Source organism: Erinaceus europaeus, chromosome 6, assembly GCF_950295315.1.
Source record: "Erinaceus europaeus chromosome 6, mEriEur2.1, whole genome shotgun sequence".
NCBI lineage: Eukaryota > Metazoa > Chordata > Mammalia > Eulipotyphla > Erinaceidae > Erinaceus > Erinaceus europaeus.
In genome coordinates, this window is record NC_080167.1 from 67912538 (window position 1) to 67926888 (window position 14351).

Here is a 14351-nt window from a genome sequence, read left to right on the forward strand (position 1 = left end):
TCTGTCCTATCCAACAGCAACAACAAGGGCAACAAAACGGGAAAAAAGACCTCCAGGAGCAGTGGGTTTGAGGTGCAGGCACATCCGATGTGCATTGGAAGAGAAGCCAGTGCACAGTGTTACTGGGGCCCGGCACAGTGTCGAGGGTGTGCACTGGAAGAGAAGCCAGTGCACAGTGTGGCAGGTCTCTGCAGTGGCTGCTGCCGTTCTCTGCAGGCACCCGTGCGTAACCCCGATCAGTTCAAGGCTCTTGGATTGGTGACCCCAGCTGGAGTCCTCCTTGCTGGTCCTCCCGGCTGTGGGAAAACGCTGCTGGCAAAGGTAAGGCCAAAGTCTCGTCACATTTTCTTTTCTTTGACTTGACAGGACAGAGAGAAGGCGGGACTGGGGGGAGGAGAGAGAGAGAGGGAGAGAGGGGAAGAGAGAGAGACCTCTCCAGTACTGCACCACCATTTCTGAAGCTTCCCCCTTGCAGGCAGGGACTTGAACCTGGTAATGTGAGTGCCCTACTGGCACTACACCGCCTACCCTGTTTTCAGCACTTTCAGAATGGATCACGCCCTGAGCACTGATGCATATTGTTTTCACCACAGTGCTAGAGAAACGTCTAGAAGTCGGCCTTAATGTGAGGTTGCGGTGCTCTCACCTGGGGATCTTGGAATGTTTGGTTAACTAGTTAAATCTGTTGTGATGAGTCCTGTTCAGGGGAGGAGGGAGTTAGCTCGGATAGTTGGTGATGCATAGCGATGTCAAAGCCTCATATTTCAGTGTCCCCGCTCTTCTCTTTGGTTGATTTTTTCATTATTATTCTTTTTTTTTTTTTTTTCTGTCAGAGCACTCCTCAGCTCTGGCTTATGGTGGTACAGGGGATTGAACCTGGGACCTTGCAGCCTCAGACATGAGAGTCTGCATAACCGTTGTGTCGTCTCCTCCCTGCCCCCTGCTCTTCTCTCTGTACACTTCTCTCTGTACACCTCTCTCTGTATACTTCTCTCTGTACACCTCTCTCTGTACACTTCTCTCTGTACACCTCTGTCCCCATCTCCCCCGCTGCAACAGCAGGTACTTCACTTCAGTCGTGTTTCTGCTTTCTGGCCCTTGGTAGGTAGGAACTCTTTCTGGGACTCTGCTGGGCTCACCGCCCCCTTGACCTGTGCAGCCAAGGACACTTATTACTGTGTGTGTGTCTGTGTGTGTGTGTATATCTCTGTGTCTGTGTGTGAGTGTGTGTGTGTGTATATCTGTGTGTCTGTGTCTATGTGTGTCTGTGTATGAGTGTGTGTGTGTATATATCTGTGTGTCTGTGTCTATGTGTGTCTCTGTGTGAGTGTGTGTGTCTGTGTGTGTGTGAGTGTGTCTGTGTGTGCATCTGTGTGTGTGTGAGTGTGTCTGTGTGTGTGTATATCTGTGTCTGTGTGTGAGTGTGTGTGTCTGTGTGTGTGTCTGTGTGTGTATCTGTGTTTCTTTGTGTGTCTGTCTGTGTGTGTCAGTGTGTCTATGTGTGTGAGTGTGTGTCTGTGTGTGTATCTGTATTTCTTTGTCTGTCTGTGTGTGTCAGTGTGTCTATGTGTGTGAGTGTGTGTCTGTGTGTGTCTGTGTGTATATGTGTGTGTCTGTGTGTGTGTCTGTCTATGTGTCTGTCTGTGTGTCTGTGTGAGTGTGTGTATCTTCGTGTGTGTGTGAGTGTGTGTGTGAGTGTGAGTGTGAGTGTGTCTACTCTGTTGCTGCCAAGAACTTGCGGGTCGGCACAGTGTTAATAAGATTCTTTAGGAGACATGTGCCTGCATGCTCCATGACATAGAAAATGTCCTTGGTGGCAGGAACAGATGTCACTCTAGTAAAGTCACAGGGCCACCTGCTGGTCGGGCAGGGCGACACCGAGGTAGAAGGATGGGGCTGGTCTTGGCAGTTCGTGTTTACTTACAGGAAGATGATGGAATTTTCCTGAACGCATGCACGCAGTCAATGTGCAGAGATCATAAAGGCCTGGGATTCCTAGCACTGCCACAGTCACAGCTGAGGACCATGCGACACTTAGCTGCTGTTAAATCTTTTTTTTTTTTTTTTCCTCCTCCAGGGTTATTACTGGGCTCGGTGCCTGCACCATGAATCCACCGCTCCTGGAGGCCATTTTTTTTCATCCTTTTGTTGCCCTTGTTGTAGCTTCGTTGTGGTTATTATTATTGCCCTTGTTGACGCAATTCGTTGTTGGATAGGACAGAGAGAGATGGAGAGGGGAGGGGAAGACAGAGAAGGGGAGAGAAAGACAGACACCTGCAGACCTGCTTCACCGCCTGTGAAGCAACTCTCCTGCAGGTGGGGAGCCAGGGGCTCGAACCGGGATCCTTACGCCGGTCCCTGTGCTTTGCGCCACATGCACTTAACCCACTGCACCACCGCCTGACCCCCTGCTGTTAAATCTTAACAATATTACCCTGTGTGTGAGTCTGGAAGAGCCATAGACTGCACCAGGGGGCTCCACGGGAACTGGATCCATGCAGAAGTGTATCTCCTCTCACTGGTCTGTCTCCTTCCTTTCTCAAAAATGATAATCAAGGGAGGCCAGGCGGTGGCACACTGGGATAAGTGCACATGGTGCAAAGTGCAAGGACCGGCTCAGGGATCCCTGTTTGAGCCCCCAGCTCCCCACCTGCAGGGGGTCCCTTCACAAATGGTGAAGCAGGGCTGCAGGTGTCTGTTTGTCTCTGCCTCTCTGTCTTCTCTCAATTTCTCTCAGTCTTAACAAATGACTGCCAGGAGCAGTGGATTTGTAGTTCGGGCACTGAGCCCCAGGGATAACCTTAGAGGCAAAGAAAATGAAAGAAGGCAAAATTGGACTCCGTGGTAGCATGTATGATGTGTGAGCACAGCCTTGGACTCACTCCTTGATGCCACCAAAAAAAAAAAAAAGAAAGAAAAGAAAAGAAACGATCAAAGTATAAACCACAAAAATACCTTTGTGTTGTCACAGATTGTTGTTTTCTATCTTAATGTGTCTTTCTTTATTTTAACTAGGCAATTGCAAATGAGTCTGGACTAAATTTTATATCTGTCAAGGGCCCTGAGTTGCTGAATATGGTAAGTTGTGGCATTAGACACTAGTTGTACATTCCTTAAATGTTTATCTTATTAATGAGAGAGAGGGCCGAGCATCCCGCTGGCATATGCGTTGTTGGGGATTGAACTCACTAGAGGGCCCTGCAGTCACCACTGTTCCCTCCCTAGACTGCAGCCCTCGTTCTGGATTAGAGAAAGCCAGGGGCACTCAGATATGGGGGGAAATGCCCTTAGGTCTTTGCAGTATTGTGAGAAAAGTCACTGCTGGAGAAGTGAAGGGATTAGCTGTCCTGCCATCCATAGGTGATGTCCGGGATTCTCTTCAAAATAATCGGAAAGGAAATTAAGGTATAAGTGAAGCAAGGTTAGAAATGAATTGACTTGGGAGTCGGGCAGTAGCGCAGCGGGTTAAGCGCAGGTAGCACAAAGCGCAAGGACCGGTATAAGGATCTAGGTTCAAGCCCCCGGCTCTCCACCTGCAGGGGAGTCGCTTCACAGGTGGTGAAGCAGGTCTGTAGGTGTCTATCTTTCTCTCCCCCTCTGTCTTCCCCTCCTCTCTCCATTTCTCTCTGTCCTATCTAACAACAGTGACAACATCAATAACAACTACAACAATAAAACAACAAGGACAAAAAAAGGGAATAAATAAATTAATTAATTAATTTAAAAAGGGGGGGTCGGGCGGTGGCGCAGTGGGTTAAGCGCATGTGGCGCAAAGCGCAGGAACCGGCGTAAGGATCCCGGTTCGAGCCCCCGGGCTCCCCACCTGCAGGGGAGTCGCTTCACAGGCGGTGAAGCAGGTCTGCAGGTGTCTATCTTTCTCTCCTCCTCTCTGTCTTCCCCTCCTCTCTCCATTTCTCTCTGTCCTATCCAGCAAGGGCAATAATAATAACCACAACGAAGCTACAACAAGGGCAACAAAAGGGGGAAAAAAAAATGGCCTCCAGGAGCGGTGGATTCATGGTGCAGGCACCGAGCCCAGCAATAACCCTGGAGGAAAAAAAAAAAAAAAAATGAATCAACTTGAAAACTGAAATTGAGTGATAGATTTTTTTTTTTTTTTTTTTTTTTGAGTGATAGATTTTTCTGTGCAAAATGGGTCCTGACTTGGGTGGGGGAGACAGCGTCACGGGAGGCCAGAGATCAAACTTGGGTCGTCCTGCTTGAGAGTCCAGGGCTTCGGCCACTGCACCACCTCCCAGGCCTCGGTGAGACCCAGGTTTGAGCCAGCCCCACTGGACGATGGGCAGCTTTAGTACCCTGGTGTCTTTCCCTGTCTCCCTGTGTGTCATTTTTTTCTGTCTGAAATGCCAGTCTGGAATCAGAAAGCCCCGGCAATGGCCAAATAAAACAAGAATGGTGACATTTTGCCTGTTGTGAAAATACGAGTGGAGCTTGAGTCTGTTGTACCAAGCAAAATAAGCGGGCACATGAGAGAAAGAGATTGCAAGCAAGTCAGCAAATGAGGCCTGTACTGGATGGCTTCTCTCAGGTGTGGAATATAAGTAGCCGAAACCAACTAGCAGATCTCAACAAAATGACTCTTTGACTTGGCAAAAATTATCCTGGTTGCTGTAGGTGTGATTAAATAGGGTACTAAGAGAGGTATGCCAGTTTACTTTCTCAGATGCTGTGTCAAAAAGTAACTCTTCCTGGAGAGTTGGGCAGTAGCGCAGCGGGATAAGCGCATGTGGTGCAAAGTGCAAGGACCGGCATAAGGATCCCGGTTCGAGCCCCCGGCTCCCCACCTGCAGGGGAGTCACTTCACAGGTGTTGAAGCAGGTCTGCAGATGTCTGTCTTTCTCTCCCCCTCTCTGTCTTCCCCTCTCCATTTCTCGCTGTCCTGCCCAACAACGATGACATCAACAACAATAATAACTACAATGATAAAACAAGGGCAACAAAAGGGAATGAATAAATAAATATTTACAAAAATTAAAAAACTCTTCCTGAAGCAAGCTGGCTGACAGAAATGGCACATTGTCTTATGTGCATTCAAAATGCTTTTGAGTTAACAAGAATGGCTATTGGGTGTTTTGTGACTATGAAACACAGTGGAATTGTGGGATTGTTTTGGTCATTGCCAGGGCTTGACTGCTCTGGGTCAGCTTTTTCAAGCAAAGAGAAAGACAGAGGGTGAGACTCCATGGCACTAGAGCGCCCCTGGTATGGTGGGGGCTGGGCTGGCACCTGGCTGTGTGCATGGCGGGAGAGACCCTGCCTGCCCTCCCAGAATTCTGGGTTGTTTGAGCTGGAGCTGGAAAAGGAGTTTCCATTCCATGTAGATTTTTTTTTTTTTTTTTTTTTAACTACAGCACTGCTCAGTTTTGGCTTGTGGTGGTGCTGAGGTTGGAACCTGGGGCCTCAAGAGCCTCAGGCATGAGAGTCTGTTTGCAGAACCATTCTGCTGTCTACTCCACCCTAGATATTATTTTATGAATGATAAAAAAATGTCAAGGTAAATTGTTATTGTCCTAAATTGAATCACATGCTCTGAGTTTTCTGACATGTCAGAAACTCTCTTACTAATCACACTTGGTTCCATGTAGTAACTTCTGAGGCCTGACACTTAAAACTTGTTTTACTTGGCTGGGGAAATAGTTGACTAGCTGAAGGGAGAACCAGCTTGCAGGCCTGCTGCTCCCAGTTCAGCCCCCAACACTGCAAGTCCTGAAGTGGTGCCCTGGCTTCTCATGCATTGTGAACTGGAGGCCGTCCAGAGCTCGCCTTACTGGCGGCTTACCCAGAACCAGACTCGGAGTGACTCTGCGCTTTGTCTCCCCTTGGCCCACAGTACGTGGGTGAGAGCGAGCGCGCCGTGCGGCACGTCTTCCAGAGAGCCACCAACTCTGCCCCCTGCGTGATCTTCTTTGACGAAGTGGATGCCTTGTGCCCCCGAAGGTCAGATCGAGAGGTGGGTGTCGGAGGTGAGGGTTTTGCGCCTTTTTGAATCGATGAGTCTTCTATAACTTCCAACGTAGATGGTTCTAGTAAAGTCGGGCTTGGAAATCCTCGGACTCTTCAAGTGCAAGCCTAGGAAAGTACATCATGGCTCTCCAGTAGTTATTGGGGCCTCGTCCTAACAGTCGCGTTTTCATTCGTTGATTTTTGGTTGTTTTTTTTTTTTTTCCTTTTGTTGTTTCTTTGTTTTTTACCAGAGCTCTGCTCAGCTCAAGCTTATAGTGCAGAGGATTGAACTTGGAGCCTCAGCTGTGAGAGTCTCTTTGCATAACCATCATGCTATCTGTCCCCACCCCGTTTTTATCAGCTCCTATGTCCATTATTTTCCTGTGTGGTGTTTTGGTTGTGCATCCAGTTCATCCAAATGAGTAGTTGGGAGTGAAAATAATGACTCTGGTTTTAATGATTTTAGGATTCTCTTCAGTAAAATGTGTCTGAGATAGACCAGAATATAATTGAAGGCATCATATACAGCCAGCTTTACACTTGGGAGACTGGCCACCATTCCTGTCTGGAGAAGAGACATGACACTGAATCACATTTCAACGAGTGCACTGAGTCACAGTTCTTAGAATCAATCGTCGGCACAGTGAGCACCCGGCAGCAGTTGTTATTGGGTTAGAAGCATGTTCTAAAGACCTGCTCGCTTTACTGCTGAGGGTTTATTCAGTGTATCTGGCAGGGGTGGTGGGTGGTGACCACTGGAGTCAGATGTCGGTGATGGTGGATGGTCAGACTCAGATACTGAGGGTCCAGCGTTTCCTCCACTGTACTGCCTCCTGGGCCTCCTATCTAGTTTTGCTGAAGCAGATACCAAACGCGTTTGTTTTTCACCAGAGCACTGTTGGCTCTGGCTTATAGTGATGCTGGGGATTGAACTTGGGACCTCACAGCCTCAGGCACTATAGTCTTGCACAATACCACACCGTCTCCCCAGCCTTTTGACTGACTGCTTTCACACCTGTTAGGCATGTGGGAGAACGAGCTGTGTGTGATGCCCGGACTTAGCGACTCCTCAGAATGTGATATTTATTACCTTTGTGACAAGCGTGCTCATTCAAACCGGCAAATGTATTGATTTGTATGGGACAGAGTCGGTCATTCTTTAAAGATCTGGTTGGGGGGGTCAGGCGATGGTGCAGCACGTTAAGCGCACATGGCGCAAAGCACAGGGACTAACATAAGGATCCCAGTTCGAGCCCCTGACTCCCCAGCTGCAGGGGAGTCGCTTCACAGATGGTGAAACAGGTCTGCAGGTGTCTCTCTCTCCCCCTCTGTCTTCCCCTCCTCTCTCCATTTATCTCTGTCTTGCCCAACAACGACATCAATAATAACTACAACAACAATAATTAAAAAAAAACAACAAGAAGGGCAACAAAAGGGAAAATGGGGAGTTGGGCGATAGCCCAGCGGGTTAAGCACACATGGTGCAAAGTGCAAGGACCGGAGTAAGGAACCCGGTTCAAGCCCCCGGCTCCCCACCTGCAGGGAAGTCTCTTCACAGGCAGTGAAGCAGATCTGCAGGTGTCTATCTTTCTCTCCCCCTCTGTCTTCCCCTCCTCTCTCCATTTCTCTCTGTCCTGTCCAACAACAAACAACATCAACAACAACAATAATGACCACAACAAGGCTGAAACAACAAGGGCAACAAAAAGGGGAAAAAATGGCCTCCAGGAGCAGTGGATTCATGGTGCAGGCACTGAGCCCCAGCAATAACCCTGGAGGCAAAAAAAAAAAAATCTGGTTGGAAGCTGAAAGGAGCCGTGTGATTTCTTCCAGAACGGGGCGAGTGTCCGGGTGGTGAACCAGCTGCTCACAGAGATGGATGGCCTGGAGGCCCGCCGGCAGGTCTTTATCATGGCAGCTACGAACAGACCAGGTGAGCAGGGTATAGCACAGTCAGCCAGAGGATCTTGGGTGCCGCTTCTCTCTTCAGAGAATACTTGTAGCCTGGACTTCTGACCACAGAAATATTAGCAGAGTTTGTGTCTGGTGGTTTCTCTCAGAATCACAGAAAACAAAGACCAGACTTTCCCCACTGGCTCTGAAAGTTGAAGATAGGTTGTGATGGTTTTGTTTGATTGAGAGACCCTTTTAATGAGAGGAAGAGAGTCCAGAGCATTACTCTGACATATGCGATGCTAGGGATTGAGCTCAGGAATCCACACTTAAGACTCCAACGCTTTGAGAGAAAAAGAGAGACAAGGGGAGAGACGTCACAGCCCAGATGCTTCCTCCAGGGATGGAGCTCTGTGGTGTAGCCGGGCCTTAAACCCCAGCCATCATGGCAAAGCTGGTGCCCTCCCAGGTGGGTAACTTTAAATACCTTTGACTTTGTCATCACTTAACTGTTTCCGAAAGTGTCCATAATTATCTTCACTACATTCCCAAAGGCGTTCTTGACAAATTCCTTTAGTTTGAAGGTCCGTGGCCAAGGAGAAAGTTTTGTGTAGGCTTTGTAAGCAGTAGAGAGTTTTCAGTGTGGCACTGAACTCACTCTGGGATGTGAGGGAAGGGCCGTAAGGGTTTCTGGGTTATTGGAGCAGTCGTGACATTTCTGTCTCTTTTAAAGAATTTATTATTGTGGTCCAGGAGGTGGTGCAGTGATAAAGCTTTGGACTCTCAAGCATCAGGTCCAAAGTTCAGTCCCCAGCAGCACATGTGCCAGTGATGTCTGGTTCTTTCTCTCTCCTATCTTTCTCATAAATAAATAAAATCTTTTTTTTAAGTTTATTATTTATTTTAATCTTTATTCATTTACTATTGGATAGAAATTGAAAGGGGAGGAGATAGAGAGAGAAACGTCTGAAGCCCTGCTTCACCATTTGTGAAGCTTACCCCCTGCAGGTAACAACCAGGGGCTTGAACCTAGACCCTTGTATACTGTAATGTGAGCACTTAACCAGGTGCGTGACTGTCTGGCCCTGACTTTTTTTTTTTTTTTTACCAGAGCACTGTTCAGCTCTGGCTTATTGTGGTGCCGGGGCTTGAACCTGGGACTTTGGAGCCTCAGGCATGAGAATCTGTTTGCACAACCATTATGCTATCTACCCTCTGCCCTCTGTTTTTCTACGCGAGAAACTTCGTCCTGACTTTGCTGACAACCCAGTAGATGTGGGATATAAGAAAGAGCCAGCCCGGGCCACTGCTGAAGGTTTTCCTTTTAAAATTCTGTAAGCGGGTCTGCTCACTGCTGAGACAGGACCTGGAATGAGTAGGTTTCTCTCCTGAAGTCCCTCAGAGCAAGTGAAAGTAAAGTCTACCCCAGTTAGTTAGCATGTGATCGCGTCATTCTCAGCTGCCAGCTGACCGCTTCAAAGTTTCTCAGTAACCTGTGAGGGAGGGAGGAAGGCAGGTGCACATGTGTGTGTGTGTGTGTGTGTGTGTTTCTGTTGTGAAAATTAAAGGCTTCATCACTGAGGTTAATTTTTTTTCTTTTCACCCAGTGTGCTCTTTTACATGCACAACGCAGGTTTGAGTCCTCCCTCCGCCACCTTGAAGGAAGCTGGGGCTGTTTTCTATCGCTATTCCTCTGTCTTTATCTAAAGAAAAAAGAAAAAGCAAACACGTTCTTTATATTTGCCCAAGGACACATAGCTGATAAACAGTGGAGTAGAGATTTGGATCTCCTCTGATTACATCGAATCCCAATTAGATGAGCAGTGTTCTGTCATTTCATCTGAATAATAAGTTCTCAAGTAGCTTCTAATTACTTGGCCCCTGATAAGTCCAGTAACTTGCCAATAGCACATGGTAAAACCAAGGTCTGAAGCACTGGGATTCACTGACTTATCCTTCCTTTCCTTTTTTTCCTCATTAATACATTCTTATTTTATTTTATTTTAGATGGAGACAAAAGTTTGAGGGGAGGAAGGATAGAAATAAAAGAGAGGGTGGTCCGGGAGGTGGCGCAGTGATAAAGCTTTGGACTTTCAAGCATGAGGTCCTGAGTTCAATCCCCGGCAGCACATGTGCCAGAGTGATGTCTGGTTTTTTCTCTCTCCTCCTATCTTTCTCATAAATAAAATCTTAAAAAAGAAAGAAAGAAAGAGAAGAGAGGGAGCCGGGCAGTAGCACAGTGGATTAAGCGCACATGACACAAAGCACAAGGACCGGACCAGCATAAGGGTCTCAGTTTGAGCCCCCAGCTCCCCACCTGCAGGGGGGTCGCTTCACAAGCAGTGAAGCAGGTCTTCAGGTGTCTGTCTTTCTCTCCCCCTCTCTGTCTTCCCCTCCTCTCTCCATTTCTCTCTGTCCTATCCAGCATCAACAGCAATGACAACAATAATAACAATGATAAAAAAGGACAACAAAAAGGGGGAAAAATAGCCTCTAGGAGCAGTGGCTTCGTAATGCAGGCACTGAGCCCCAGTGATAACCCTGGAAGCAAAAAGAAAGAAAATGAAAGAAAGAAAGAAAGAAAGAAAGAAAGAAAGAAAGAAAGAAAGAAAGAAAGAAAGAAAAGAGCGACATCTATAGTACTGCTTCTCCGCTTGTGAAGTCTGCCGCCTGTGGGTGGGAACAGGGACTTGAACCCTAGTCCTTGTGCACTGGAATGTGTGTACTCAACCAGGTGTGTCACCACCTGCCCCCCCCTTCTGTTTTATTTGATAGGATAGATTGAGAGGGGAGAGGGGAGAAGTGAGGAGAGAGGACAGACACCTGCAGATTTGCTTCACCACTTGTGAAATGTCTTCCCTGCAGGTGGGGAGCGGGGCCTCTAATTTGCTTCCTGTGCAGGTAACGTGCACTCAACCTGGTGGCCACTTCCTGGCCCCCAGAATCGTACTTCCTTCAATGCCTATTTTCAGGAGTTAGGAGGAGGTGCACCCTGTAAAGCTTACACGTGACAATGAGCAAGGACCTGAGTTCAATCCCCTGGTCCCCACCTATGGGGAGCAGTGCTACAGGTGTCTTTCCCTGTCTGTCTGTCTGTCTCTTGCTCTGTTCCCCCAACCCCAGCAAAAACCCTGGAGGTGGGGAAAAAACATACGTTCGTTTTCCTCTAACATTTCTTTTCTTTTTTTTTTTTTTAATCATAGTCTCTACTGTGTGATGAAGTTTTATTTGTGTGACTACTTGGCTCGTGTACATTGGCGACCTCTGTGAAAATGGCTGTTCTAAGTCTTCTTGGCCATAGAGTCAAAGCGTATGAAAGAGAGGTGCCCACTCCCCACTGGGAGATGTGCGGTCAGGTCACAGGAAGCTCATAGCCAAGATCTATGAGCTCTGTTGATTTGCCTCTTCTGAGTTTATATTCTTCTCTTGGCTTGTTTCCTCATTTTATTAGAAGTCATCTTTTTTGTAGTGACTTTCTACAGTTGGGATTCTTTAGGAAGAAATTTTACATACATATATATATTATAAAGTCTTTATTCCACTCATTATCATTTAGTAGCCTCTGATGTTTTAATCGGTCTTTTATGTGATTTTATTTTTGTTTCCTATGTATTCTTAGCAACAACAGGGGTGGTGGTTTTTTATTATTTTTGGGTTTTTTTTTATTTTTTGCCTTCAGAGTTATTGCTGAGGCTCAATACCTGCACCACAAATCCACTGCTCCTGGAGGCTTTTTTTTTTTTTCCCTTTTGTTGCCCTTGTTTTTTTATTGTTATTGTGGTTATGATCGTTGTTGTCACTGCTGCTGCTGTTGTCTGATGAATCGTATGGGGAAACCCACTTGTGCTTCACAAAGGCTCTGTAGGCTTCTGGGTCTAGTTCCTGTGTGTGTGTGTGTGTGTGTGTGTGTGTGTGTGTGTGTGTGTGTGTGTGTTTTACAGGCACTCTGCCAATTCCTCCCACCCACCCTCAGGGGTCTTGAACCCTGGTCCTTGCACATAGTGGCGTGCACTCAGCCAAATGCACCACCGCTTGGAGTGGGGAAGCTTCCTGAGTGGTGATGTGGTAGTCAGGTGTCTTAACTCCACCTTTCAGTTCAGTTTCTCTGTGTCTCTATCCAATAAATGAGTAAATGAAATTATTTTGGAGGGAAAAGAAGATTGATTTACAGAGACAGAGCACCATCATGGCACACGCGGTGCCAAGAATTGAACTTGGAACCTTGTGCCTGAGAGTCTGGTGCTTTCTCTACTGCACCACCACCTGAGAGAAGTCCAGTTTTATTTATTGAGGGACTGGGTGCCTAACATAGGCCCTCAAGACCTGCGAAGTGGTAACTCACGTTACCACTGACGACCTGCACTGCCAGCCTTATTTCCTGTGTAAAGACTTTCCCCCTTCCTTCCTCTGTAGATATCATTGACCCTGCAATCCTGCGCCCAGGCCGCCTGGACAAAACGCTCTTCGTGGGCTTGCCGTCCCCCGAGTCTCGATTGGCCATCTTGAAGACGATCACAAAAGTGAGTAGATCACGTGGCATGTTCTGTCTGTGTGTCTCAGTGTGAGCGCAGACGTGCAGCAATTTGGGATCCCTGACCACTTCCTCCCTCCCCTGTGGCTTCACCTATTTGCTCTGCCTATATGTACCTCCCTTTTCCCAAGAGAGAGAGTGTTTTATTTTGGGCTTGTTTTTCATCCTCAAAGAGACCGTTGCTTCTGACTGAAATCTCCTCAGAGTGAAAGGACTAGAGAGTTAAGTAGCCCCTGAGACAGCTGAGGTTGTCACATGCTCCGTTATTCTGGGCAGGGGTTGTCCTCAGAGCAGACCTGAGGTGGAGTAGGAATGGACAGAGATGTAAGCCTGCCGCATGTAACCAGAGGAGAACTGAGTTTTGAGACCATTCTGTTGATTGCCAGCACCATTGCCCTGCTATTTCTACCATGCCCGGGCGACTGACTAAGCTATTTTTATAAAAATACTAAGTAATGCGTAGAAAAAGGGCTTAGCCAGGAGTCTGGTGGTAGCGCAACAGGTTAAGCGCATGTAGCACAAAGCGCAAGGACCGGCAGTAAGGATCCCGGTTCGAGTCCCGGCTCCCCACCTGCAGGGGAGTGACTTCACAGGGAGTGAAGCAGGTCTGCAGGTGTCTGTCTTTCTCTCCCCTTCTCTGTCTTCCCCTCCTCTCTCCATTTCTCTCTGTCCTATCCAACAAAAATGACGACATATAAAAAAAATTTTTTAAAGGCCCAGTCTTCTATACTCAGCAACTTACTTGATATTTCCATTAGTTAATAAATAAACAGGGCGGGAGTAGATAGCATAATGGTTATGCAAAGAGACTCTATGCCTGAGGCTCCAAAGTCCCAGGTTCAATCCCCAGCACCACCATCAGCCAGAGCCGAGCAGAAATCTGATTAAAATGATAATAATAAATCAGTAAATACTTAAAAAACAACCACATGCCATAGGCTTATGGGGTGCTTAGTGAAGTGTTGGGATTCTGAGACTGTCCTGACACTTGCCCTTCCTTTTTTTAATTTTTAATTTTTTAATTATTTGTCCCCTTCCCCTTTTGTTGCCCTTGTTGTTTTATTGTTGTAGTTATTGATGTCGTTGTTGGATAGGACAGAGAGAAATGGAGAGGGGGAGAGAAAGACAGACACCTGCAGACCTGCTTCACCACTTGTGAAGCGACTCCCCTACAGATGGGGAGCTAGGGGCTTGAACCGGGATCCTTATGCCGGTTCTTGTGCTTTGCGCCACGTGCGCTTAACCCGCTGCACTCCCCTTTCTTTCTTCTTTAATAAGAGAGAAAGACCAGAGCATTGCTTAGGTCTGGCTTATGGTGGTGCTTGGGATTGAACTGGGGACCTGGGAGTCTTAGGCATGAGTCTTTTGCATAACCATTATGCTGTCTTCCCAGCCTGACACTTGCTGTTTCTAAGCCTCTCTTGGTCTTGCTAAATGAGAATTGGCACTACCATCAGGGCTGTGTTCTAGGTGAAAGGTTAAGAACACACCAAACATAGAGGACTTCTGGCTTTTTTTTTTTTAATATTTGTTTATTCCCTTTTGTTGCCCTTGTTGCTTTTATTGTTGTAGTTATTGTTGTTATTGATGTCGTTGCTGGATAGGACAGAGAGAAATGGAGAGAGGAGGGGAAGACAGAGAGGAGGAAAGAAAGACAGACACCTGCAGACATGCTTCACTGCCTGTGAAGCGACCCCCCTGCAGGTGGGGAGCCGGAGGTTCAAACCGGGATCCTTATGCGCCACGTGTGCTTAACCCGCTGCGCTACCGCCCAACTCCCGACTTCTGACTTTTATTGTAGCTCAGTTTACGACTTGTTTGCTCCCAACCTGTGGGTGTTATTTCTCTTTTCCTAGCTAAGTTCACGTTGAGACTGAGCAAGGGCTAAGTATCTGCACAAATCAGGCCAAGGAAATGGGCCCCTTCCTCTTTGGGGAGACTAAGCTGTCGTTTTCGTCCTGGG

General features: G+C 47.4%; 1 protein-coding gene across 2 annotated transcripts in view; it reads left to right on the forward strand.

The window, feature by feature from the left end:
* Positions 1–14351, forward strand: part of NVL (nuclear VCP like) — a 62313-nt gene that overhangs the window by 27918 nt on the left and 20044 nt on the right. For both annotated transcript variants that reach the window (XM_007530167.3, XM_007530168.3), the window contains 5 exons: positions 217–321; positions 3016–3078; positions 5852–5971; positions 7798–7897; positions 12271–12377. In XM_007530167.3, coding sequence (XP_007530229.1) covers positions 217–321; positions 3016–3078; positions 5852–5971; positions 7798–7897; positions 12271–12377 — 495 coding nt within the window. The remainder of the gene's footprint in view (positions 1–216; positions 322–3015; positions 3079–5851; positions 5972–7797; positions 7898–12270; positions 12378–14351) is intronic.